This window comes from Caloenas nicobarica, chromosome 25, assembly GCF_036013445.1.
Source record: "Caloenas nicobarica isolate bCalNic1 chromosome 25, bCalNic1.hap1, whole genome shotgun sequence".
Classification (NCBI taxonomy): Eukaryota; Metazoa; Chordata; class Aves; order Columbiformes; family Columbidae; genus Caloenas; species Caloenas nicobarica.
In genome coordinates this window covers 5025029-5049721 of record NC_088269.1, presented here as the reverse complement: position 1 = coordinate 5049721, position 24693 = coordinate 5025029, and the positions used below count along the sequence as shown (strand labels likewise).

General features: G+C 55.8%; 1 protein-coding gene across 1 annotated transcript; it reads right to left on the bottom strand.

Moving 5' to 3' along the window:
• Positions 1-274: 274 nt before the first annotated feature.
• Positions 275-24080, bottom strand: GFRA2 (GDNF family receptor alpha 2). Its single transcript, XM_065651679.1, has 9 exons — positions 23846-24080; positions 18744-19058; positions 14928-15011; positions 11882-12230; positions 2067-2176; positions 1849-1989; positions 1531-1706; positions 1400-1453; positions 275-1214 (listed from the first exon to the last, which is right to left on the bottom strand). Exons 1-9 carry the CDS (start codon positions 23883-23885, stop codon positions 1086-1088), a joined length of 1398 nt encoding a protein of 465 aa, XP_065507751.1. The 5' UTR covers positions 23886-24080; the 3' UTR covers positions 275-1085.
• Between the last annotated feature and the right edge of the window lie 613 nt (positions 24081-24693).

The window sequence follows — 24693 nt, the reverse complement described above, 5'->3', positions numbered from 1 at the left end:
CAAAACAGCCAGGGAATTGTTTGCAGCATTGCAAAGTATTTTGATTGACCCGAATCCCTGAATTCTGCAGCTGAACAGCCCCCGTCCCCCCACCCCGGGCTCAGGTGGATCCTCTGCTTTTGGTGCCACTTCGTTCCTTGGTTGGTTGTTCTTGGTTTATTCTTTTTTTCTCCATTATAGACATTATTAAAAAAAATAAACTTTACAATAATACATTTGTAAGTTGTTGTTGCCATTTGAGCATTGTTTTTAAAAATAAAGGAGAAAAGGAAATTTAAAAAGCCACACTGTAGATGTATATGGTTGTGTATATACATACATATATGTAGGTATAGGTGAACAGTATATACATACACTATATATGTATATATAAAAGAAAGAAAATAGAGAGGAACACACAGTGGTTTCCGACCACCGACAGGTCAGATCCCATCCCAACCCAAATCTGACTGATTAAAAAAATGAAAAGAAAAATCTCCCCCTCCAAGTGACAGATTGAAAACATCAGGACAACCTCACAACGTTTGAATAGTAGTTTCTTTTCTCTTCCAATTCAAGACTCTCGCCAGCCACAGGAAAAATTAAAAATTAAAAAAAAAAAAAAAAGGATGCCAATAACAATGTCAAGAGCTCGGAGGATGCAGAAGAGGCTCCCGACAGCACGTCCGTCCTCCGGGATGCTCCGATGTGGAAACCTCGCTGCCCCCAGCACGCCTGGGGTGTCACCTCCTGCAAACCACCTCTGCAAAGTTCTGGTTGATGCTCATTTTCCCTCCCCGATGCTGCTGGCATCTCTGGATCCCTTGTTGCAGGGCACATGGGGGGGAAACTGGCCATGAGCCGTGGGCTCCTGCTTCCAAAAAGAAACTCAATGTACCGTAAAAGACCAGAAAAAAAAAAAAAAAAAAGGAAAAATGAAAACAGGAAGAAAACCACCAAAGTTTCCCAGCGCGGTGAGGGTTCTCCTGCCTCCCAGTGCGCCCGGGATCGGCATCCCGGGTTTTTGGGAGCGATTCCAGTCTCCGGCACAAGATGGTCCTTCCCTTCCCCGTGGGGATGGAGCTCGTGTGAGTGTCCCCGTCCCTCTATAAGCCCAGCAGCAGCAGCAGGACGGGCACGAGGGGCAGGGTTTGTCCCACCCGGTGTCGGCTGCCACCTGCCTTCTGGTCCACAAATGTCTTCTGGTCTGGCATGATGTCCGTGGTCAGCTGGGTCTGCGGGCGAGGGGAGAGCGGGGTTTCAGTTGGGTCCTTTTGGGGGAAAACCTTGGAAAACTCTTTTTGCCCTCTCGTCAGTGATCACCAGTGGTCCCCAGGATGCTGTTCACCTGGTACATCCCTCCCAAGCCACTTGCAGTGGGAAACAGCTCCCGGGAACCCCCTCCCTGCCCCAAACGTACCTCTGAGTAACACAGGCTCTGCTCTTTGGACTTGTTTAGCTTCGGTCCGTGCTCCTGGAGAGGAGAAAAGAGGAAGGTTCGGGGCGGGGAGGTGCGCCCGAGTTCGCACCCCAGGGTTTGGGCTCTCCTACCTGGACGGAGGTGCAGGTGGTGATGACGCTCGTGTCGTACATGGTGTTGCTGTCGTTGATGTCGTCCGGCAGAGCAGGGCTCTTCTCCGTCTTCGGTGGCAGGGTGACGGGGGGAGAGGGGTTCTTGGGGGAGAGGTTCACGTCGGTGCCGTTGCCGAAGGCTTGGATGGCATTTCCTTGGCGGGGAAAAGATGTTTATGGGGGTAGGAGATGCTTATGGGGGTAGGAGATGCTTATGGGGGTAGGAGATGCTTATGGGGGTGCTGCACCCTGGCGGTGACGGGGCAGGGTGAGGAAGGGGATGGGGAAGAACCTTACGGAGACAAGGGTTTTCCGTGAAGTCTCGGAGGAACTTCTCGCACTCCTCCTCCATGTTCCCGCTGCCTCTGCAGGAGCACCAGGGCGAGATGGTGATGCTGGTGGGGCTGGCGTCGACGTAGTTGGGGGTCATGTCGAAACCTGCACCCGGGCAAGGAAAAGGATGAGGGGCTGTGGTGGGAGAGACCCTTCCCCATCCCGTCCGCCCCATCACTCACCGATGAGCCCCGCGTAGGAGCCCAGGCACGCCTGGTAGTTGCCCCCGGGGCAGCTGGTCGGGGACTGGAAGGAGGTTTGGCAGTTGGCGTGGAAATCGGCCAGTCGGGACCTGGGTGCACAGAGCGAGAGGCAGAGGGACGGGATTGCACCCCTGCTGCTCCTCAGCAGCCAGGAGTGACTTAAAAAAAAACTAAAGGAGATGAAAGAGGATAAATGGGCTAGAGAGAGAACTAAATGAAGTCTAGAGGCTCACCACCCTGTTGGGGATGAGCTTCCAAGTATGGGACCCCTGTGCCTCCATCCTTTCCCATTTTGCACCTCCTGCCTCCATCCTTTCCCGTTTTCCACCTCCTGCCTCCGTCCTTTCCCGTTTTCCACCTCCTGCCTCCGTCCTTTCCCGTTTTCCACCTCCTGCCTCCATCCTTTCCCATTTTGCACCTCCTGCCTCCATCCTTTCCCGTTTTCCACCTCCTGCCTCCATCCTTTCCCGTTTTCTACCTCCTGCCTCCGTTCTTTCCCATTTTGCACCTCCTGCCTCCATTCTTTCCCATTTTGCACCTCCTGCCTCCATCCTTTTCCGTTTTCCACCTCCCGGCTCCATCCTTTCCCATTTTGCACCTCCTGCCTCCGTCCTTTCCCGTTTTCCACCTCCTGCCTCCATCCTTTCCCATTTTGCACCTCCTGCCTCCATCCTTTTCCGTTTTCCACCTCCTGCCTCCATCCTTTCCCATTTTGCACCTCCTGCCTCCATCCTTTCCCGTTTTCCACCTCCTGCCTCCATCCTTTCCCATTTTGCACCTCCTGCCTCCGTCCTTTCCCATTTTGCACCTCCTGCCTCCGTCCTTTCCCGTTTTCCACCTCCTGCCTCCATCCTTTCCCGTTTTCCACCTCCCGGCTCCATCCTTTCCCGTTCCTCACCTCCCTGGCACACCATAAACTTCACAGCCTCATTTGGCCGCGCTGCTCCCCAGCTTCATTACACGACCGTAAAATTTCACTGCTTGTTTTTATCTTCCCTCTGAAATGTTAAAGCTTAGAGTGCAATTAAAATGCCTGAGGTTGGGGTTTACATTTTCCTTTCTTTTGCAGTGAAGGAGGGAAAAAACCCAAGCAGAACCAGGAGGAATAAAGAAGGGACAAGAGGATTGCTGCCCCAAACTCGATTACTGGCTTGGTTACTCCATCTCATCTTCTCTCACCACTCGGCGTAATGCACAGACAAAGCAGGAGCAGCGACGGCAGCGCAGTTATTTCCAGGTGTATGGGCAATTTGGCTGTGCTGACACAAACCCAAGCTTTGCAGATGATGCTCTGCAGATTTTTCTCGGGATGAATTGAATCACCGAAGTGGAAGGATAAAGAAAGGAGAAGGATGTAGAAGAGGATGGACAGATGGACCAGGTGGACAGATGGATGGGCAGCAGTTTTCCAGATTGACTCAGTCATTAAAAGAACAGACACGAGGCTGAATTGTGGCCCGGGCTGGATCTCAATCACAGGGAGGAATCGCTGCGAAGCCGCCAAGTCGCTGACACTGTAGATGAGACCTTGCATTTCACAACAGAAAATCTCCTCAGCTCTTTTTTTTTCCACATTTCATATAGAAAGAAGAAGGCATACATTATTTTCTTTAGCTTCCTTTTCCTTCCTTCTTAATTAAATGTCATCTTTGTCCAACCAGTGACTGAATCATCCAACAGTACCTGCCTAGAGCCATAAGAATGGATGAAAATAAAGGGTAGAAATTGTGTTATCTTTTTTTTTTTTTTAATAGGAACGATTTGTTTTCAGAAGGTTTTTTATCAAATTAAATGGAAGAACAAATGAAGCAGTGATTGAATGAAGCAGAAGGGATCTGCATTGATACTTTACATCCACCCGGCACTTTTCATCGTCCCAGATCTCAAGTGCACTGAGGGAATGGGGGGATCCAGGTGCCACCGAAACGCCAGGGTGGAGCAGAGATGCTGCTGCTGAGCTCCAGTTTCATGGGCTCCGTCCTGGGGAAAGGACCAAAATGGGAACAAATCACAGCTGGACCAGAGCACGGGATGCTCCATGCGGGAATGTGCTGGTTTCCTGCAGACTTTGGCTGTTTCCAGCCACCCGTGACCAGGTTTTTTTCCAGGTCACAGGGTTTCACAGCCACCGATGCAAACAGCTTCTGTGGAGCAGCGGAGCATCTTCTGGGGACCCCTTGGCCCTTTGGGGACCCAAACATCACCCCGGCTGAGCTGGGGCTTTGGCAAGAGCCACTTGGTACCTTCTTTTTGCTGCTTCTCATGGCCGGGGATGCAGGTCGCGCTCGGTTTTCACCTGCCAGCGGTGTGAACTGTTTTATTTTCCCACTTGCAGCAGCTGCCTGACCCACTTACAGGCTCCCAACAGGCTGTGAATTTCCAGGGCAAGGTCGGCCTCTTCGTCTGGGTTATTCGAGCGCTCCCGACGAGAAGACAGGACTCCTGGCCACGGCCACGCTCTTCTACACGTCGGACGCCGATAAACAGCAATAACACAACCGGCACCACTTTGGGGAGAGATGTAACCAGGGGGTGTGTGGGGCAGCTGCTCCGTGACACGGGGAAAGAGGATGGCCTTGGGCTAAAGCACCAATTTCAGGGAAAAAAAAACAAACGGGGAGGATTCTGCAGCTCTCCTGTGGCACATCTGAGTCAAGGAGCAAACCTTTTCCCCCTCCTTCCTCCTGGAAACACAACTCACCCATCCCAGGAGCAGGTTATTTTCACCAAACCTACATTTATTTTCCGCCCATGCGATTTAGCACATGGGGAAAGAAAAACTCCCCACGGCAGCGGTGCAGAGAGGGAGGCTGGGCTCCCATCCCGCAGCCGTTCCCGGGGCTGGTGCTCAGCTCTCGGCACAGTTTCCCTCGCTGAAACTGTGCGCAAAGCCCAGGACATGCAGAAAAGCTTTGCCGGGGGGACATTCGCAGAGCTCAGCCCTCCCTGCAGCCAAAACCTCAGGGCCGAGGGGTCTTGCTCCCCGTTTGCAAGGTGGGAGCAGAGGGAAGAGCCTGGGGTGGGTGCTGCAGAGCAGAAAAGCTCCAGCTCTGCTCCTTTCACACAATCCCCGTTGCAGGAAGGTATTTAGACTCCCTCCTCCTCCCCTCCGCTGGAGATAAATAAAGTTTCCGACAGCATTTCCCCTCTCCCCAAATTAGAGGCGAAGGCACGTCAATTCTCTTAAAGAACTGTGGCAAGTTCATCACCGAGCGCCACGCAAATTTGTCACGCTGCTCCCCGGGGCCCTGCTCCTGGCTTGTAGCATCCTCTAAGGCAAATGTTATTCTTTTCATAATACATGACAAGCCAGCTGGTAATCTTTCCAGAATATCCAAGCCAGATGTCACTCTTTCCGCTGTATACAATGAGTTTGCAGTCGCTGGATCAGACTCTAACTGCCAGGAATAAACCTCACTGGAGCCAGCCCATCGCTTCTCAGATCAGATTTCTGCTTTTAAGTGCCCAAGCAAAAAAAAAAAAAAAAAAAAAAAAAAAGAAAAGGAAAAAAGAAAAAGGAGAGGGAGCCAAGTCCATCTTAGCAGAAACAGGAGGAATTTGTGCCAAATCGCTGGCTGGCAGCTCCGGGCAGCAGGTGGGTCTGGCCAGTCTCTGCCAGCAAATGCCAGGGCTGGACTGGGAAGAACTGGGCTGGCGCTGGGTTGCGATGGGGAAGGAAGAGGGTGGTGTGGGGAGCTGCAGAGCCCCGGCCAGTGCCGGATTTTCCCGAAAGGCCTCCAAGTTGGAAAAAAAAAAAAAAGAGTATTAAGAAAAATTAATTATATATACACACATATATCATATCCGAAACCCGCTCCAAGCGCTGGATTTCAAAGCCGGGGGCTACGAGCTGTTTCTCTTTGATGCATCTAAAAAACATGTTTGATTTCTGGGTGAAAAGAGCAGGACGGTGCCAAGGGGAGGCAGCTCCAGAGTTCTGGGCACTTTAATATTCCCCTTTCTCCCTGCCCACCCCCAGACACATCCCTGCAGCGCACATATACATATATCCCCCGTTGAGGGGACACTGTGCATCGCTGTGGGGACCATCCCATCGCTCCCAGCTGCCAACTCATCTCCCACCTTTGTTATCACAGAGAAATTCAGGAGCACTTGCCAGCGCCAGCAAGACACCCTCAACCTGACATTAAAACTTACCTACACAGCAAAGGATTCTTCATGGCGGTTTTATTTTTTCCGCTTGTTGGTTGCATTTTTTTAAGCAGAAAAAAAAAAAAATCCCCAGAACAGATGCAAGGTGCCTAATTGGGTGCTAATTGTTCCCATCACCACATGCCTATGAGAAATCCAAAGCCCTGCGCTGGTAATAACTCACCAACCATCAAAGCGAACGGTATCAGGCTCTTGAATATTTCATGCAGAAAATGTCCGAGATGGAGATTACTCGAGACGTGTTTTTTCACAGGCAATTTACGGGGACCAAGGAAAAATGGCTTTAATAGACACGAGCGTCGAGCGGCGGCGCAGAAACGCGCCTCTCGCCCCCCCCGCAGAGCCGGGGATGCTCAAGAAGCTGCGACAACATGTAAAAACTCAGCAAGACACGAAAAACCCGCGGGCCCGCTGGGCATCCTCCCCCCAGCGCTCGCTCTGCCTGCTCGTCCTGCCGGAGATGAACGCTGCCGAAGCCAGCAGATGCTGAGATTAAAAAAAAAAATAAAATAAAAATGAGCCTCAGACACTAAGAGCAGTAGGCAGGTGATGCAAAGAGCCCTGGGGATGGGCATCAGCTGAAGAAATGAGGGAAACCAGAGCAAAACTCCACTTTTCTGGATGACCTTCTACCGAAGCTAGTAAATAGTTCGCAAGGGGAAAAAAAAAAAAGAGTTCAATGGAAATATTTGTTTTATCCAGGAAAAGCTATCTGCCACCTCTGGAGACTGGAGTCACCTGTTCTGCTATGAGCCAGGAGGGTTTTATTCCTGGTTTTCAGTGACAATCACCTCTCTGCTGTAGCAAATCTCCATAGCATGGACACTGGTCCCCGTCCCGAAGCTGCTCCGGGCCCGGGGAGATGGAGCAGCAGGAAAAAGGCAAAAAAGAATGAACCACAGAGAAGCAAAGCAGAGATCCCCCAAGTGGAGTAAGCAGAGCTAAGCCAGCACGAGGAGGAAAAAACAACTGAGGACAACCAGAAAACAGACCAACTGCTAAGTTAGGAGCTGTTAATTAAAAAGTTTAGTTACTCATATGTATGTTGAGGACATCGCATTTTGATTCATCACAGATAAAAGCAGTTGAAAGACTTTTTTTTTTCCTATCCTCTTGCCTATGCTCAAACCCTATCATTACCCGGTAAGAGAAGGGAAGAATTAAACGCACGCATCATTTGATTTTAATTGAAGGACTGTTCTATTTCATTGAACTGCTAACTAAGCCGAACAGGAGATTGTGTTTACATAAGCAAACCCTGAGTCAGTATAGACTTGCTGTCACATTAAGTCAATACTTATGAAGGCTCTCTATTTAATTATTCAGCGCGAATTGACTTATTACTGTGTTAAGAGCGCGGTTCGCCTCGAGCCAGGCGGCCGCCCAGCCCAGACATCCCGTCCAGCTGCGGCGACACGAGGGTCCCCCGGGGTCCCAGGGCAGAGATATGGGGGGTGATGTCCCCTGGGCCACCCCAATCCATCCCCTGGGCCACCCCAATCCATCCCCTGGGCCAAAACCTTCGCAGATTTGCTAATTTATGGTCGGATTTGGAGGCTTCCCCCCGTTGCTCAGCCCTGGTGCAGCCACCCACCCTGGGGACACATCAGCTGTCCCTGTGACCCCCCCAGACATGAGCGTTGCTCCTCTGCCGGCTCCCGGAGCCGCCGTTCAACCCAGGAGCGTTTTTCCTCCTCCTTCCTCGCAGCCAGCGATGTGGCCACCGTACTCCTGAGCCGCTCTCATTACACGGCATAATGAGAAAGTTGAGCTGCCGCTCCGCTGTTTATCAAAGAAGCATCCATTACAGATGGCATTTTGTCTGCGCTAAACAAAGGGCGTGAAGACGAGGACGTGGGTTAAAAAAAAAAAAAAAAGAAAGAAAGAAAAAAAAAGAAAAAGGCGTTTTGCTCCCATGTTTGGTGTTTAATCAATACCAAGGCAGCCTGGATCCAATTCCCTCGCACAAACCCCGAGCCAAGTCTCCCTTGTGGGTCCTCAGGTGATGAAGCAAAGATTCCCCTCCCTGGGGCATCGCTCCTGAATTAGCATCCCAACCCCAGCCAAAAAGAGCCGGTTTCTGCTGTGCAGAAATGCCCTCGCCAATGCACAAAGGCACAGGCGCCCTGCAAGGAGCTGGGCAGGATCCGTCCCTCTCCCAAGCACAAATACACCGAAAAAATGGGGAGAAAACCCAGGGAAATGAAACATCACCCTGCTTTTGGATGCTGAGGAGCTACAGCCAGTGGAGGCTGGGAAATTCTTCAGCACCAGCATCACTGAAGCATATAAAACCAGATTATTTGTGTTCCTGACTTGCTGATGCAAGATGAAAAATACAGCAAACTGCAGCTGCTGAAATCAGCTCTTTTCTCCCCTTTCCTTCCCTTTCCCCTTAGCTGAGGTTAGTGTTTTGCAAAAAGGTTTTTATATTCTGGGAGCTAAAACCTGTCCGTTGCAATCAGACACAAAGCTCGGGGAGTTTGTCAGGCTCCGCCGCGGTGCTGGGAAAAGCTTCCCGGCACGAAAAGCTTCACAAATTGCAGCGATCGGAGCCTGATTGCTCCTGCTCTCGCGGCTGGGAGCCGGGCGAAGGGGCTGGGGCATCTCACAGGGGATTTTTTTTAGCAGCCTCACAGGTCAAGGCCATTCGAATGGCTTCGCCCAGAGCAAATCGCAGGATTTGAGCCCAGAATAACCCAAATCCTGCACCCCAGCCCTGGGAAGGGCACAGGTTGAATCCCTGAGCCCAGGCGGGATGCACGGGAGCTCGGGGGACTCGTCCTGATCCCTTTGTGTCCTCAGAAGGGCCACGTAGAATGGGGGGCTGCACAGCACCCTCCTCCTCCTCACAGGGACCCCCAGATGATCCAGACCCTGCTCCACACCAGGACGCTGCCCACTGCTTAAAATCCCCTGGTCGAAAGCATTCAGAGAACATCACCTTCCACCGGTGGTGATGGGAGAGCTGGTGGCTTCTATCTCCCCAGCTTGGTGACCGCTGGTGGGACAGGAGCTGATGTCCAACGACCATTTAACCACCGGCCCTGTGCAGCTGGAAAGCAGCAGCAGCAAGCCAGGAAAACCTCCAGAATTATTGTTTTCCATGCCAGACCATTAATTTGCCCTCTCCCGCAATTCCGTGGCTTCTTTCGGGGAGGAAACAACATGAAGTCAGGGTGGGTTGTGTCCTGCAGGAGCATCCTCCCCTACGAGGAGCATCCCCCCCTATGAGGAGCATCCCCACGTGCCCAGCTCAGCACCGATGGCAGCAAAAATCTCCCTGCAAGGCTCTATCCCAGTAGAGAGGGCTTTGCCGTTCATTAGGCGTTCAGCCAGGAGGCTTAATTACACTCGCAGCCCGTGCGGGAGCATTATCTCATCTCCTGTCAGCGCTGGGTTTCGGAGCAGCTTGCTGATCCACTTCAGAGTTCAATGCCCTTGCCAGTCCCACATGCAGATAAGGAGGACGAGCATCAGACCGCGATGCCGGCCCGATAAAACCAGACATCGAGGGGAAATCCCACAGCAGAGCCCAGCCTTGGCTTGCTCGGGATGATGTGACACGGGGGGTTTCATGCCCAGTTGCTCCTGGGTGGAGGCCGGTGGGTGCGGATGCCACGGGAAGGAGGACAAAGCCTGCACGCTCTATTTGTACACATTCCCGGCACCTGGTGATGATCTTGGCAGCAGCTGCCTGCCAATGCTTTGGTATTTATAAATGCAGAGGGCTTTGGAGAGGCGGGAGAGGAGAGGCCCCCCCAGACCACCCTGGCCCTGCAAACCAAGCCCAGAGCCACTCAGCAAAGGGGATGCCAAACGAGCAAACTCTCCCAGCCTGCACATGGATGCAACTCCCCTGGGCTTTTGCAGAACTGCAGAGCAAGCTGCTCACCGAGAGCAGGACCAGCAGCATCTCCAGGGCTCCTGGAGCGGGACAAGAGCATCTCCAGGGGTCCTGCACCCATGCACCAGAGTTTTTAGACCCCTGCACGGGGTGCAGCCCTTTCAGCACAGCAGCTCCAAGCACCGAGCCCACAGCAGGGACTTCTGCATCACCGCTGAACGAGACCCGCTTGCACCAAGCTTCATCCACCCAAAACACATGGCAGCTCCACGTCACCTAAAACCTTTCAAAAAAGCACAAACAGCAGCTGCCGGAGGAGTTTGCATTTCCCCGCATGGTGCTCAACCAGGATTTCACTGAGCTGCAGGGCTTCGTAGGCACTCTCAGCCTGGAGCAGCTGGGAGATGCTGGGAATGTGCATGGAGGAGGAGATGAGGCTGTGGGAGAAGGGGTTCAGCTGGCGAGTGAGTCCATACCCAGCTTTAACGTGGGAAACCAGAGCCACAGCAACGGGAGCTGTGACTGCAGGGGATGCGATGTCCGTGTGTGCACCAGGCAGGACCATTCCCGCATCCCTGGGGAAGATGCGCTTGCACGAGCCCTCCAGACAGAGATGCAGGGGAGAAAACAGCAGCAAGGACCATAGAAGATGAGACGGGACCTTCTCTTCCTGGCAGAATTTCATTTCAGGGCTTGTAATTAACGCTCGGCAGCTCCGTGGCCTCTCCAGTCCTCCGCAACGTGCTGCTAATTCAAGTTATTCCCCCGCCCCGAGCAGATGCATCCACAGCTTTTAATGTCTGAGCATCAGGCCCGCTGACAAAGAGGTACTCCCATTAATTTGCCCGCTGCTCAGCGCAGCCCCGGTATCTTTTATTCATGGACATTGGCTGATTGTATTACTTTTTGATAAAAAGCCACATTCCCACATTTCAAACACATTCGCTCTTGCAGCCAGAGGAGGACCTGAAGCCGCGTTATTTATTTATTTTGCCACCAGGCTCTGGGAAACTCTATCACCTCAATGGAAAAAAGACCCTCCTCCTCATAGGAAACATATTCTTTATGAGGCTGATCCAGCCGCCAGAGGGTGACGGGAGGTTTTTTGCTGTATGAATAATGAGTTTCATAACGGAACAAAAGCCTGATCTCCCAACTTTGCTCTGCCACAGGGAGAAAAGCAGATTTCACCTGCCATGAAGTTTCGCTGGGGATGCTGGAAGCACAGCGAGGGATTTGGGTGCCCCCACTGCTGCCGTGCCTTTTGCACGTTCTTCCCCTCCACAGCGTGGGGAGACGGAGCGGTCCCAGGTTGGGGACAGAGCCAGCGCTGTTCCCAGGGGCTCAGCTCCACTTTTCACAGCAGAACAGCAGCTCCAGCCCCACATTTCTACCCCAGCTGGGGCAGATGAGCCATGCCGGAGGGCACTGACCCACTTGCAAACCACGCGCAGCCCCACACAAACCCACAAGCTCACCCCACAGCAAAACGGGACCAATTCAAGGCCACTCCTGAGCCCACAAACCTCTCCGTGAACAGCTAAAAACCGTTAACTCCACCCCATTTGACACCCAGAATCCAGCTGTTGCTGGAGGAGACCCCGCTGGCGAACACCATGCGGTGTTGGGAAGATGCAAGCGATGAACTTGGAAGAGGGTTATGCACCAAGAGAGCGCCCAAACCCAGCCACAGCCCCCCAAAAATCCCCTCCATGGCCAGCAGATCACCCCCAGCACTGGGAAAAGCCCCCGCAGAGCCCAGCGCATCCCTCACCGGCAGAGATGATCCGTCCGGCACACGTTGCGCAGGTCCAGGCAGTTTGGCTTCTCCTTGTCCTCGTAGGAGCAGGAGGGGACGATGGTTTGTCGCCGGCGCTCGGCGCACGCCTGGTCCTTGCAGGAGCAGAAGAGGAGGCGGTAGGTGTACTCGCTGGGGACGCGGTCGAAGAACTGGCGCAGAGCCTTGTGGCATTTCCTGCGGCTGCAGTGCTCGGTGGCCGAGATCTCCCTGCTGCACGTGGAGATGTAGCCCGAGCGCAGGCGCTTGCAGTTGTCGTTCAGGTTGCAGGCTTTGGCCGCGTCCAGGCAGTGGTTGCTTCTGGAGGTGGTGGCGGGGTCCATTCCTGCGCGGGGAGGAAGAGGAGGTGAGGATGGGGAGATGCCCTCAAGCTGGGGAGATGCTACTGGGAATGGGGCTGGCACTGGTGTGACCCCCCTGGCATCTTCATCGCAGCCTGTTCCTGCCCCGCTGCGGTCTCCCCAACCTTCATCCCCATGCCCCTGCTCAATTTTGAGATCCTCCTCCAGCACAGAAGGGGTTAATACACACCGGGGAGACTCGGTCAAACAGTCTTCGGTGCATAATTCATGCCATGAATTCACAAGTTGTTTTTTTTTTTTTTTTTTTTTTGTTCTTGGCAATTATTCAAAGAATAATTATTAATTATTCAGCCTGCTCCAAAGCAGAATAATCTGCCGAGCTGTGCAGGGTCCCCCAGCCCCCATGTCTTCTCCTGGGGCTCCCCCAAAACCAGGTCACCCCCAGCCAGCCCCCTGGCCCACACAGGGACAATGGGGACAAGGCTGCCACCGGAGGCGGCCACCAGCCAGATCCCGCATCCTCCCCAGGAATCCCCACCGTCAGCAAACGGGGAGAGGATGGGCGAAGCCAAACCACTGCCTGGGAACAAATGCTGAATTTTCCTTTTTTTTTTTTTGTCAAAATGATGGATCACCCCTGGCAGCCCAGGTGCTAATTCAGAAGGCACCTGACTGCACCAGCCATTTCATCCCTAATTTCCTCCCCTCCGCAGCCCGGCCAAGCCCGCGGATTCCTCCACTCTCTCCCAGCTTCTGCTGGCAAAGACAAACAGCAGCATCAAGCAGGGCTCCCTAACAGACATATTTGTAGGGCTCTGCTAATTAGCAAATGACAGGCAGCTGCCTGGGCCAGCATCCCCCTCCCACCTCCCTCCGCCCCCCCAGCTGCCCATGGGGGCTGCCGTGCAGGAAAGCAGCATTTGGGGGTGTTATTTGCAGCACAGGACCCCAATTTGTCTCATTGTCTTAAACAGCAGGAACCCCCCAGCCCGGATGATGCTACAGGGTCCCTGCAGCCAAAGGCTGAGGATGGACACAGCTCATGACACCGATGCCAGAAGGGGAAAAAGTCCCTTGCAGAGGATGGGGAACACATGGCTTCTCTTTCCTCCTTGCCCAGAGCAGCTCCTGGTTTTGGGGGGATGCCCTGAGCATCCATCCCGGCTCCGTGTCATGCGAGCGGTGAAGAGCCAGCGTGGTGGCTTGGCACCGGCGTGGGATCTGTGCAAAACGTCGGTGTATCGTCTAATCCCCTGGAGCATCATCGCCCCTGCCCTGCCCGAGACCTGCGGGGACCTGGATGCATTTTAATAGAGCCGCTGCTTGAAAGCGCACGGTTCCTGGGGAGCTCATTAATAAAGCACGAGCATGAAAATTTCATGAGGCGAGAAGGAAACGGGGGCCGAGGAGCTGGGGAAGGGACGGCGCTGGGAGACCTGGTGCCACCAGCCGTCCTCTTCTTTCTAAAAAGGTCGGGTAATCCCTCCGCTATCCCCACGGGCAATTAGCAGCGCTCTGCCTCTGCCTCGTTAGCCAGAAACAACACTGACGGCTCGTTTGCTTCCATGGCTTGGGCTCCAGGTTGGGGCTGGGGGTCCCGGGGTGGCTGCAGCCACTCTGACCCCAAACCAGAGGGACAGAGAAGGCGTGGAAGAGGCATCGAGGCCATCGCGATGGCCACAGCATATCTGGAGCATAACAACAGCCAATTCCCCCCTTCCCCCAGCTCCCAAAACTGCCAGACAGGCTTCCTTCTCCTCTCGCTTCGCTTTTATGAATAAATCAACCCATGAGCATTTAATCCCCCTCTCCAGACACTTTGCTTTTCATACTTTCCAGCAGCTAAAATATTTCCTTGACGCTAATGTAATCCAAAGAGGCGTGCAGGAGACGGGAGGGGGGCGGCATCGTCATCCCGAAACGGCGCTGAGCTCCCTGGCAAATCAGCTCCGGGAGCTCAGAGCCGGCGGGTGAGGGCAGCGAGGGGACGGGACGTCACAGCCATCCTCCGAGATGTCCCCAAGTGAGCTGGGGTGGCTGCGGCAGGGCTGCGAACCCCGGGGGGGACACGGCATCGCTGTGGGGTCCCCACGGTGCCACCTCATGCGCACCCCGCAAGGTCCGGGGACACAGAGACCCCCCAAAACTTTTGGGGAAAGGGTTTAAGAGGAGAAAGAGTGAGGGGACACCAAGGCATCGCTGACCTAATTTGAAAAGGGAGGGGAGGGTTGTCATGGAAATAGATGGCAAAAAAAGTTCCTGAGGATGGTGGTGGAGTTTGGGTTCCCAAGAGGAGGATGAGGAGGCAGAGGGATGCTCCGAAGGGTCAAGAGGAGGATGAGGAGGCAGAGGGACGCTCCGAAGGGTCAAGAGGAGGATGAGGAGGCAGAGGGACGCTCCGAAGGGTCAAGAGGAGGATGAGGAGGCAGAGGGATGCTCCGAAGGGTCAAGAGGAGGATGAGGAGGCAGAGGGATGCTCTGAAGGGTCAAGAGGAGGATGCAGAAGGATGCTCCAAAGGACTCCACATCCTTCTCCCAGCAGCATCCCACGGCTGGGCTGGAGGCCGGCTGTCCTGGGGAGGGACAGCAAACAGGGTTGCCTCCTCAGACCAAACCATCGGGGAAGGAACTGCAGGTTTTCCTTGCCAGGGAGCTCGATAACAGGTTTATATTCACGGGCAAGAGGAGATAAAACAGCGGAAGCGTGTTGCTTTTATTACCTGAGAAAATTGAAGCAAGTCTGAATATATCAGTGAGACGAGAGGTGACCGGCTCGTAGGGGGAAGCTTCATAAAATTCCTCTCCTAGAGTGGGAGGGAAGAAAGAGACGGGGGAGAAAAAAGCAAATTAAAAACCACGGCAAATAACCTCAGTCACCACCAAGGCTACAGATGGGCGCGGGCAGCCCCCAGCACGGCAATCTGTGATTTGGGAAGGGAAAAGCAAAAAGCTGTTAAAGCACTGCCCTGCAATAAAAGGAAAAGCCCATTTTGGTCCAGCTCAGCTTAGTTCTTGCTGGCTGGGAGCTTGTGTCCTGCCACAGGCTCAGCTCCTTGTGCAAGGCAGGTTTGGCAGCAGCTGCGTTCAAACCGACCTCAAGAGTTGAGGGAATTTAGATTGGAAAGGTCAACGTTCCGTGACGACGTCCGCAGAGTCCGGGCCAGCTGCAAGCTGGAAGTTTTAGGGTCTGTACTCAACCCTGGATTGTGTTTTGTTGTTTGTGGCTTCAAAAATAAGCATTTGCCTAAAAAAACACTTTAAGGATTGTTTTCAGCTCCACTCTGCCTCTGATGCGCTTTGGGAAAACGGAAATATTGCAGTGAGGGAACACAGACCCTCATCACTCGCGCACCAGAGCATCCCCCCCACCAACCCACCCACGCCACATTCCCCAGGGGCTCATCCATCGCAATCCGCACATTCCGGAGGGAACCTGAGCACGGTCCGTCCGTCTGTCCCCCACTGGGAGCAAACCCCCTCACTCTCATCTCTCAGAGATGGAGAGATGCGGCTTCCCATGCTTTTTCTGCTGGTCTTTTGTGTATCTCCAAAAGATGCTGATTTCAGGAGAGCTGACCATGGCTCTAAGAGAGGAAATGCTCTCCTAAACCTCAGCAGCCACAGGAAAAAAAAATATATATATTGTTTTAAAAAAATCAATGGCTGGACTTTGAAAGCCCCAGTCAGGGGCTGACCTGCAGCCCAGAGCATCGATTCCCTGGGTGCCCTCGCTGCGGGGGAGCCCCCGGCAGCCCCCACCACTCCAGCCCACCCCTGCCCTAACAAATTATTATTAGCCCAAGGCGGTGGCATTTATCCCCTGTAATTAAGGAGCTGCTTGAAGCCCTGCACTGGAAAACAAGCTCATTAAGAGGTGGGGGGCAATGCGGGAGGGCTTTATCCGAGCCCAGCAGCTCCGCAAAGCCCTTCCTTGGAAATCTGGGGTGGCGGAGTGGGGTGACAAGCTGGGGACACCCCGGTGGGATGCCAGGGTAGGCTGACTCCAGGAGCCGTGGGTTGGGAGCCCGTCACCCCATGTCTGGCCTCGCCACCACCCTCAGGGTGACGCTGGGTGATGTTGGGTGATACTGGCTGACGCTGGGTGATGCTGGATGATGCTGGGTGATGCTGGGTGATGTTGGGTGATGCTGGGTCATACTGGGTGACGCTGGGTCATACTGGGTGACGTTTGGTGATGCTGGGTGACACTGCGTGACACTGGGTGATGCTGGGTGACGCTGGATGACACTGGGTGACGCTGGATGATGCTGGGTGATGCTGGGTGATGCTGGGTGACACTACACAGGCACAACGGGGAAGCAAACACCCCGGGCAGCCTGCAAAGTCCTCCCGCTTCAGGCCAACCCCTCCGCCTGGCCGGGTTTCCTAATGCTCCGATGACAAATAGCACCTTTATTAAAGTGCATTTAGGAAACACTGTAACCTCCCGGTATATTGCTTTGCCAATGCAATAAATAATTAAATACTAGCTGAACTCTGCTGCTTGCTAGGAAAATTACGGAGCATTAAAAGGGCAGCGGACTTTTCCTGAGCTCGCTGAGATGCAATTAACCCCCAGGAATGAGGCTGGAGCGAAAGCAGCCCTCCCTAATGGCAGGGCCAGCCCGGCTCCCGCAGCCAAGGGGCTGGACGGGCGGCCACCAGCACAGCATCTCTGCTAAAATGCAGGAGCTTGGGATCCACCTTGGCCTCCTCATCTCTTTTACACTCACTGGTTTATGCATATTAAAGATATGAGCTGCTGGAACACCCCGAAGCTTCTACTGCTCCTTAAAGAGCCGGTAAAATCACTTCTCTTCCCACCTCCTCCTCCAGTCCAGGTCCTGGAGCACCCATTAAGCACTAAAGCATCCTTCATTCATGTTTGCAAAGCCCTCTGAAATCGCCGAATGGAGGCTGCTAATGAGGGGTAGAGAACAATTAAGTGGTAATTCCTGCTCTGGGCTGGTTTTTGGGCTCTCTAGTCCTTTACGCTGACCCAGATTCCAAGGTAATTTCACCCTGGGGGGGGCTGTGTGCTCAGGTACAGCCATCAAAACCCTTCCAGCCCCCCCACCTCCTCCTCTGGCTTCCATCCCAGCGCAGAGAACTGGGGATGCTGGGGATGGAGGCTCCTCTGCAGGCTTCATCAAACGAATCCCCGGCTAAAGGAGGTGACTTTCAGCCCGGGTAACGAAGGAACAGCAGAGGAAGAGGCATTTTTAAAGTCTCAAATCATGGGAAGCAAGGCCAAGCTGCCAACACACTTGGTGGCCGCGGGTTTGTCTGCTCCCAAGCTGTCACCAGCCGGGGGACCGCGTCCCTGCGAGGATGGTGCCACGACCCCCTGGCTCTGGTGCAGGCAATTTTGCACAAGCTGAAGCTGGATTTAAGAGCTTCCATGTGCAGAGCGAGCCGTAAACCCATTAAAGTGATCTATACTGTTAAACTGGTGCTGGCTCTGCTCCTGCCCAGTCTGGGGCCAGCCAGGTGCTGGCAGAGCTGCAGGGCTGGCAGGAGGGGACAGAGCAAAGCAAACTCCACCGACACCAGCACCAGCCCCAGCAGAGCCCCTCACAGCCCCCCAGCCCAGCAAACTGTCCCCCTGCAGCCCGAGCCCCCGGGCAGCCCCAGTGATACCCCCGCAGAGGAGCCGGGGTGGCGGGTGCAGCCTTCGGGCAGCCGGTGATGCCGCCTTCCTCGGAGAAACCAGCCCTGGGCTTGCAAAAATCCAATTTCAATTACCTGCGCTGCTCCAGCCGCTGATTTACTCCTTCGCCCGGCTGCAGCGATGGCCGGCGCTGGCGCATCACCTCTCTGCAAGGTGAGAGGCGGGGGGGACCTGCCACTTGTCCCCAAGGGCTGCTCAGCCCATTTTAACCTGGGCATGAGGTGCCCTGGGAGCTTCTCAACCTCGCGCGGGGTCAGGACCAACTCCTAGAGCTGGGGGAAGGGATGGGACCCTCTGGCTGGGGATGCGCACGGCAGAGCTCCTGGCAGTGATTGCTCCACGAGGGGCTGCCATTTCACTCAGAGGGCTTATTTTATTATTATTATTATTATTATTATTATTATTATTATTATTACTACTACTATTACTATTATTATTATTATCATAGAATCATTTCAGTTGGAAGAGACCCTCAGGATCACCGAGTTCAACCATACACTAACCTAACTCTAGCACTAAACCATGTCCCTAAGAACCTTATCTAAACGCCTTTTAAACCCCTCCAGGGATGGCGACTCCACCACTGCCCTGGGCAGCCTGTTCCAATGCCTGACAACCCTTCTTGAGGCCATTATTATTATTATTTCCTTGACGGAAAAGCTTTTGCATCACACATCAGCCCCAGGCTTGTGATGGTTCAGCTCTGAGCCTCCACATCTCAGGTGAGTTTTAGCTTTCAAATTCCTCACGGATTCTCCATCCTTTCCAAAATCACTTTCACCCTCTGCCTCTAGACCCCCACCCTCCGTGGGCTCCCCCAGCACCCTCCACCCCATCCCAACCCCACGGACCCCCTCCCCGTTACCTTCGGTCAGCCCGAGGTGTATACTCCAGTAGATCTGAAGGCACTGAAGCTCCTTCTTCATCCCTCGCTTGCAGCGGCAGTCGTAGAGGGGACTCTCCTGCAGCACTTCCAGGGCCACCTGGCACTCCTTGTTGGCCAGCATGGTGTTCCTGTCGCGGCCGGCCAGGCACTGCCGCAGCGTGCGGTACCGGGAGCTGCAGCTGGGCTCGGCCGCGCACAGCTCGTTGGCTCGGACACAGTCCACGGGCACCCGCCAGCCATGGGGGTCCTGCCCCGGGAGGGACGGGGGGCCGGCCAGCGAGCGCAGAATCTCGTCTGGGTGAGGGGATGGAGAGATGAGGGCAGAGAGGGGTGAGGGAGGGTGGCCGGGGAGGGGGTGAAACCCTCGCGTCCCCTCCCCATCAGCCCGCTGTCCCCGACTGCTCTCTGCTATTAGAGCCGCCTTGGGGCTGCTCTAGCGAGGGGGAGCATCCTTCCATCGTGCCTAAACCCAGCCTGGAAGTGTCCCCAGCCATCACCCCAGCCAAAATCCAGCTGGTGGCCCAAAAAAGCAGGCGGGATAGAGTCATAGAATCATTTTGGTTGGAAGACACCACCAAGCTCACCGAGTCCAAGCGTTCCTCACCCCTGGCACTGCCCCATGTCCTGAGAACCTCATGTCCGTCTGTCCAACCCCTCCAGGGATGGTGACTCCAGCACTGCCCTGGGCAGCCTGTTCCAATGCCCCACAGCCCTTTGGGGAAGAAATTGTTCCCCAGATCCAACCTCAACCTCCCCTGGCGCAACTTGAGGCCGTTTCCTCTGGTCCTGTCACTGTTACTTGGGAGAAAAGACCAACCCCCTCCATGCTCCAAGCTCCTTTCAGGCAGCTGCAGAGCCCGATCAGATCTCCCCTCAGCCTCCTGTTCTCACACCCTGGCAGGGGGACGCGCCCCGTGTCCTGGGGCAGAGAAGGTGGAGGGTTAACCCAACGCCTCGGCTCCCGGAGCCACGTGATGCCATGGAACTATCTGTTTCTTATTAGGACCGAACAGCAAATGAACAACCACAGCGTGTTTCCAGCCATGGTGCTTGGGGACAAGGACCTCCAACTCATGACCTCAAGAGTCAGGGGAAGCAGAAAGTCCATCCAAACCCTCTCAGCCTGTTCCTGTTTGGTTTTTATTTTTGTGGCTCATCGTTTTCAGGCCTGTCACGGGATTTCTTGGGCATGTGACTCATGGGTTTTTGAGCAATGGGCTTTGGCAGGGCTGCAGTTTGGTACAAACCCTTCTCCCTGGATGGTGTCCTGTGTCAAGCCCTGCAGCAGGCAGAGATGGGCAGGATGGGACCTGGACCGCATCCTCGGCCGCCCTAGAGGGTGATGGAGGGGGTGACCCCCTTCGTGCATCACCAACACACATCGCTGCTCCACCGTCCCCTGGCTGCCACATGCACAGCAAACCTCAGCCTCCAGCTCCCAGCCCCTTCCCAACCGCTTGGCCGGGTATGGCAGGGGGACAGTGACACCTACAGGCATGTGACAAGGGCCACCCGTGTGTCCCCCGCCCCGACACCTGCCAGGACACACAGGCAGCTCCCCGGCTTGGCGGGCGCTCAGCTCCAGCAGCATCTCCCCCACGCAGGCAGGGCTGGTCCCCTGCCACCACCCTGGGGGGGACACCTGTCCCCTGCCTCCTGCACACCATGGCGGGGAGCGGCCACAGGAGCAAATGGCCATGCGAGCAAGTGGCCAGGGGAGCAAGTGGCCACACACGCCTCTGCCCACCTCGCCGAGCCGGGACATGTTCCTGGAGCCACGGGGAGAGGACAGGAGACGGGATGCTCGGGGCTCGGGTGGCTCCACTGACGATGAACGAGCAGCCCTGGGTGGAAACATCTGTGATCAGCCCAAGGAACAGATTCCATTCTCCTGGTCTTCAATGCTCTCGAACAAACACCGTGGGGTTCGGAGAGGTCTGGCAGGTGCCTTGGTAATGATGACCAAGTGCAGAGCCCCTACACCCACGTTAGATCCGATTTGGGGTGGCAGATGCCCCTTGGGAAGGCCCTCTGTGGCCTTTCAGGATTATATTCCACACGGGAGGCAGGCAGGATCCACGAGCAGTCGAATCACACTGGAGAAACAGGCACCCCCAAACGCTCCTCAGGGCAGAAGTGCCAGCTCTTTGCCATGAGATGGACGATGCTTTGGTGTTTCGAGGAGGAAGGAGCCAGCTCTGCACCTTTACACGCCAGGAAACCTCATCCTGAGGCACCCAGCACAGCAGCTGGGACAACCTGCTCCTGCTGCAGCCGTCGGCCCCAAGGCAAAGGTCTCCTGGGCATGGAGATCCATCCCACAGCTCCACCGTGTGCCATTCCTCCTCCGCCGCCCTTGCCCAGCCCAGCTGCTCATCCGTCTGGTCCTCACTCCGAGCCCTCTGCCCCGAGCTAGCCCAGTTCTTGGCTCCAATTCCATCTTCTCCAGCCAATGCCGTGAAGCCTCTTCCCAAAATGCCATCCTCCAGCTGAGCTCCTGTCCCCTCGCTGGCTCCAGGGGCCACCCAGGCGGGGAGGCAGGGATGGGACACCTGCCCTGATGCAAAAGGTGCTGGACCACATGGAGCATCCTTGCCAAGGCACTCACGCCAGGATGAGAAGCCCAACAGTAAATCCACTCGCGGGAGAGCCCACAGGGATACACAGTGGCAAGGTGGCCCCGGCCTCCAGGTTTTTGTCACCTTGCAGAGAGCAGGGTGCTGCGTGTCCCCTCGGCAGCCTGGGGGGTGCCTGCAGCATCCCACACTGCATCCATGGTGCAAATCCATCCCGCCGGGGGAGGAAAGGCAGACACAGCCCTTCCCCGCTTGGTCCCCCCAAATCCAGCTGCATGCCCAGCCCTGGCTGCCAGGTGGGTGTTTTTTCCTGGGACCCTTCTCTCCTCCTGCTCCCGGCACCGCCAAGCTGAATAAAGCTCCACAGACCCCCGCAGAGGCGTCTGGATGGAGGGACAGGCTGTTGTGTTTTTTTCTTCCTACCCAAAAGAAATCCCCTCACAGACACAAACTCGCTAAACTCATATCAATAAAACATCTGCAGAGAATTTAAAGCTAATCCTCAGCAGCCTCTGGGGTGTCGGAGCACAGCGAGGGTTTGCAGGCAGATGCACAAGGCTCCGACAAGCAGGCAGCAAACAGCGTGACGGCCCCGCGCTCCTCTGGCTCCCACAGCTTCCCCCAGCAGCATCAGGCTGTGCTGCCTCTTTTCTAGCTGTAATACATGTTTCCTTTCACTGGTCCTGCCAAAGACCTTGGGACACAGGCAGCTTTAGAGGTAAATATTTATCCTCACAACTCAAAAAAAAAAAATTGCTGAGGAACGTGCAGCCTCGGAGCCTGGCCGCTGTGGCAGTGATCCTTCTGATCCTTCTCTCCCAACCAAAGGGCTTTTTTGGCTCATCGGAGAGAAGAGCCCAGATGTGAGGAGCTGAGCTTCCTCCACATTGGCCTCGCTCTGCTGGGCTCCTCACGTCATGGGGGGGCTGCTTGGGAAAGCAGCAGGATGAGCCCCCCTGGGCACCCCATCCCTAAGCTGAGTCTGGGGTACGGCTTCCCGGGGATGACTGCTCGGGGTGTCACAGCTCCTCTGGCTGGGGGGTACAGCCTCCCCGCCCAGCGTCCCCCCCGCACCCATGAGACCTTCACAGCACCCAGAAAAGGGGGCAGAGGGTTTTGCTTTCATGCAACCTCCCTTGCAAGGGTGAACTGACCACGGTTCGGATGCCTTAGGTGGGGCATCCTGGAGGTGTCTGTCCTCCCAGATCTCACTCCTGAGACGTCCAGTGGCAAGACAGACATGTGTACAGACAGACAGCGGCCAGCTGCCCCCCAGTCAGCGCTGGAGAGCCCTTCCTATCCCTTGCCCACGCTTGTGCCGCCCGCCTTGCCCCTGAACATCCCTCCTGGCTCAAAAGACAGGGCTCATATCCCCCCACCCTGATGCCCCCTGGCACGCCCTGCTGCTGGCAGGCCATGGGGAAGGGCACCCCAAATCGGGGCTCAGCCCCCCTATCACTCAGGCCGAGACCCCCATGCACGGTGGTCCCTCTGCCCGCACCCCCAGCCCCGCACCGCGGGATGCTCGGGAGGGAGGTTTGTTCTGCCAACCTTCAAGTCTCCCCCAGCCGCTGCCTGTCCCTTGTCCCCGGCCTCGCAGCCAGGGTGATGCTCCTCCAGCTCCGCAGAGTTTTTCGGGGCGCTCGCTGCTGCAGTTTGCTGGGGATCACACACCCCCTGACATGCAGCGTGTGTCACGGCATCTGGAGCACGACACGGCACACAACCGAGTCACGGTCTTGCGTGCACCCAGCCTCGCTGGAGGGAAAGAATGGACCTTTCTCATTCACTTCTGTTTCACCCCAGACCCACCACGATTTCTGATTTCTCCCCTTTTTCAGCTGCACCTTCCCCGCTGCTGGCGGAGGCTGCCCTAGAAATGTGAAGCTTGTCTTCCTGGCAGAGACAAGAGCTCCTAAATAACTCACACATGATCTAAAGCAACACGCTCGAATTGCAGCAGAAGGGACAGCAATTCCCCACGCACACACACATGCAATTAGCTCAACTTTCCGAGCAGATTCTCAATGCCGAGTTCCCAGGAATGGGGAGCAGGTGGGGGCTCAGCAACCACGGCAGGAGGGGCTGGGGGGCGCTGGGAAACACGGGTGGCGGGGGCAAGAGCGGTAGATAATCCTCCGAAATGCAAATCCACAAGGAGAAAGGGGATCAAAGCCGAACAGGGCTCGGCTGCGGATCCCACCCGCTCCCGCGGATCGCGATCGTGCGGTGCCAGAGGCGGGAGCTGCCCCCCTGGGGCGCTTGGGGTCGTGTCGTGGCCCCCTGGACCCATCCCCGCTTTAAGTTTGATAGAGAATTGGAAAATAAAGTTGTCCCCAGTTAAAATCCGCGTCCTTCTCCTGATGCAAACCCCATCTCCGGGGAGCGCCGGTCCCTCCCTCCAGCCCCTCAGCCCGGGGAAGGACACGCCACCTCTGCCATCCTGCCCTGCCAGGCGACATCAGCCCCCCCCGGCCTGCGGGCACCCCCGCCGGGGCCACTCACCTACGAAGAGGACGATGCAGAAGGCGTTTGCCAAGATCATGTTAGTAAATCCACGCGTTCCTCCACGTGTGCAATTTTTTTCTTTTTTTTTAAAGAAAAAGAGGGGAACAAAAGAAAAAAAGAATAATAATTCCCAAGGAGTCCAGGTAGATCCCAAATCCGGGTGAGGACGGTGGGCTGCAATAGAGAGGGGGGGCCGGGGGGGTGCGCTCCGCCCGGCGCGGAGCCGGGGCCTCAGCCGCTCGCCGCCTCCCGCATCCCCGCCCGGGCTCCGCGCTCCGCCGGGCTCCCGGCGGCTTGTGCCGAGCCTCTGCCTGCCGGGGGTGGGACGAGGGGGGGCGCGGCGAGGGGCGGCTGCGCTCCGCCGAGCCCCGGAGAAGGGGGCAGAGCCGGCGGTGCCGCCCGTCCCCTCCCCGCCCCGATCCGCCTCTCTCCGCCGGGCCCGGGGGCCGCGCAGCGCGGAGGGCAGCGCAGCCGCGGATGCCCTTCCGCCGCCCTTCCTCCGGGGGGGGGCTGTGCAGACCCCCATCCCTCCATCCCTCCATCCCCCCATCCCTCTGTCCCCCCATCCCTCCATCACTCCATCCCTCCATCCCCCCGTCCCTCCATCACTCCATCCCTCCATCCCTCCATCCCTCCATCCCCCCATCACTCCATCCCTCCATCCCTCCCTGCAACCCTCCGCAGATGCACCTGCCTGTGCGCAACGGGGAACCCCCCCAGGGAGCCCCGCTGCTGCGAGATCCCCCCACTCCAACCCCCCTGCCGCCCCCGCTCTGCTCCGAGCGTGGGGATGGCGGCAGAGGGGGACCCGTCGGGTCACGGGGCACAGGGGTTGTGGGTGGCTT

What these genes read in the sequence shown, in the direction of transcription:
- GFRA2 (XM_065651679.1), bottom strand. Translation starts at nt 23,885, where the DNA reads ATGATCTTGGCAAACGCCTTCTGCATCGTCCTCTTCGTAG. An exon ending in CGGACGGATCATCTCTGCCG is followed by an intron (nt 2,177 to 11,881) that starts GTGAGGGATGCG and finishes CTGTGCACCCAG; the next exon opens with GTCCCGACTGGCCGATTTCC. An exon ending in CACGGAAAACCCTTGTCTCC is followed by an intron (nt 1,707 to 1,848) that starts GTAAGGTTCTTC and finishes TTCCCCGCCAAG; the next exon opens with GAAATGCCATCCAAGCCTTC.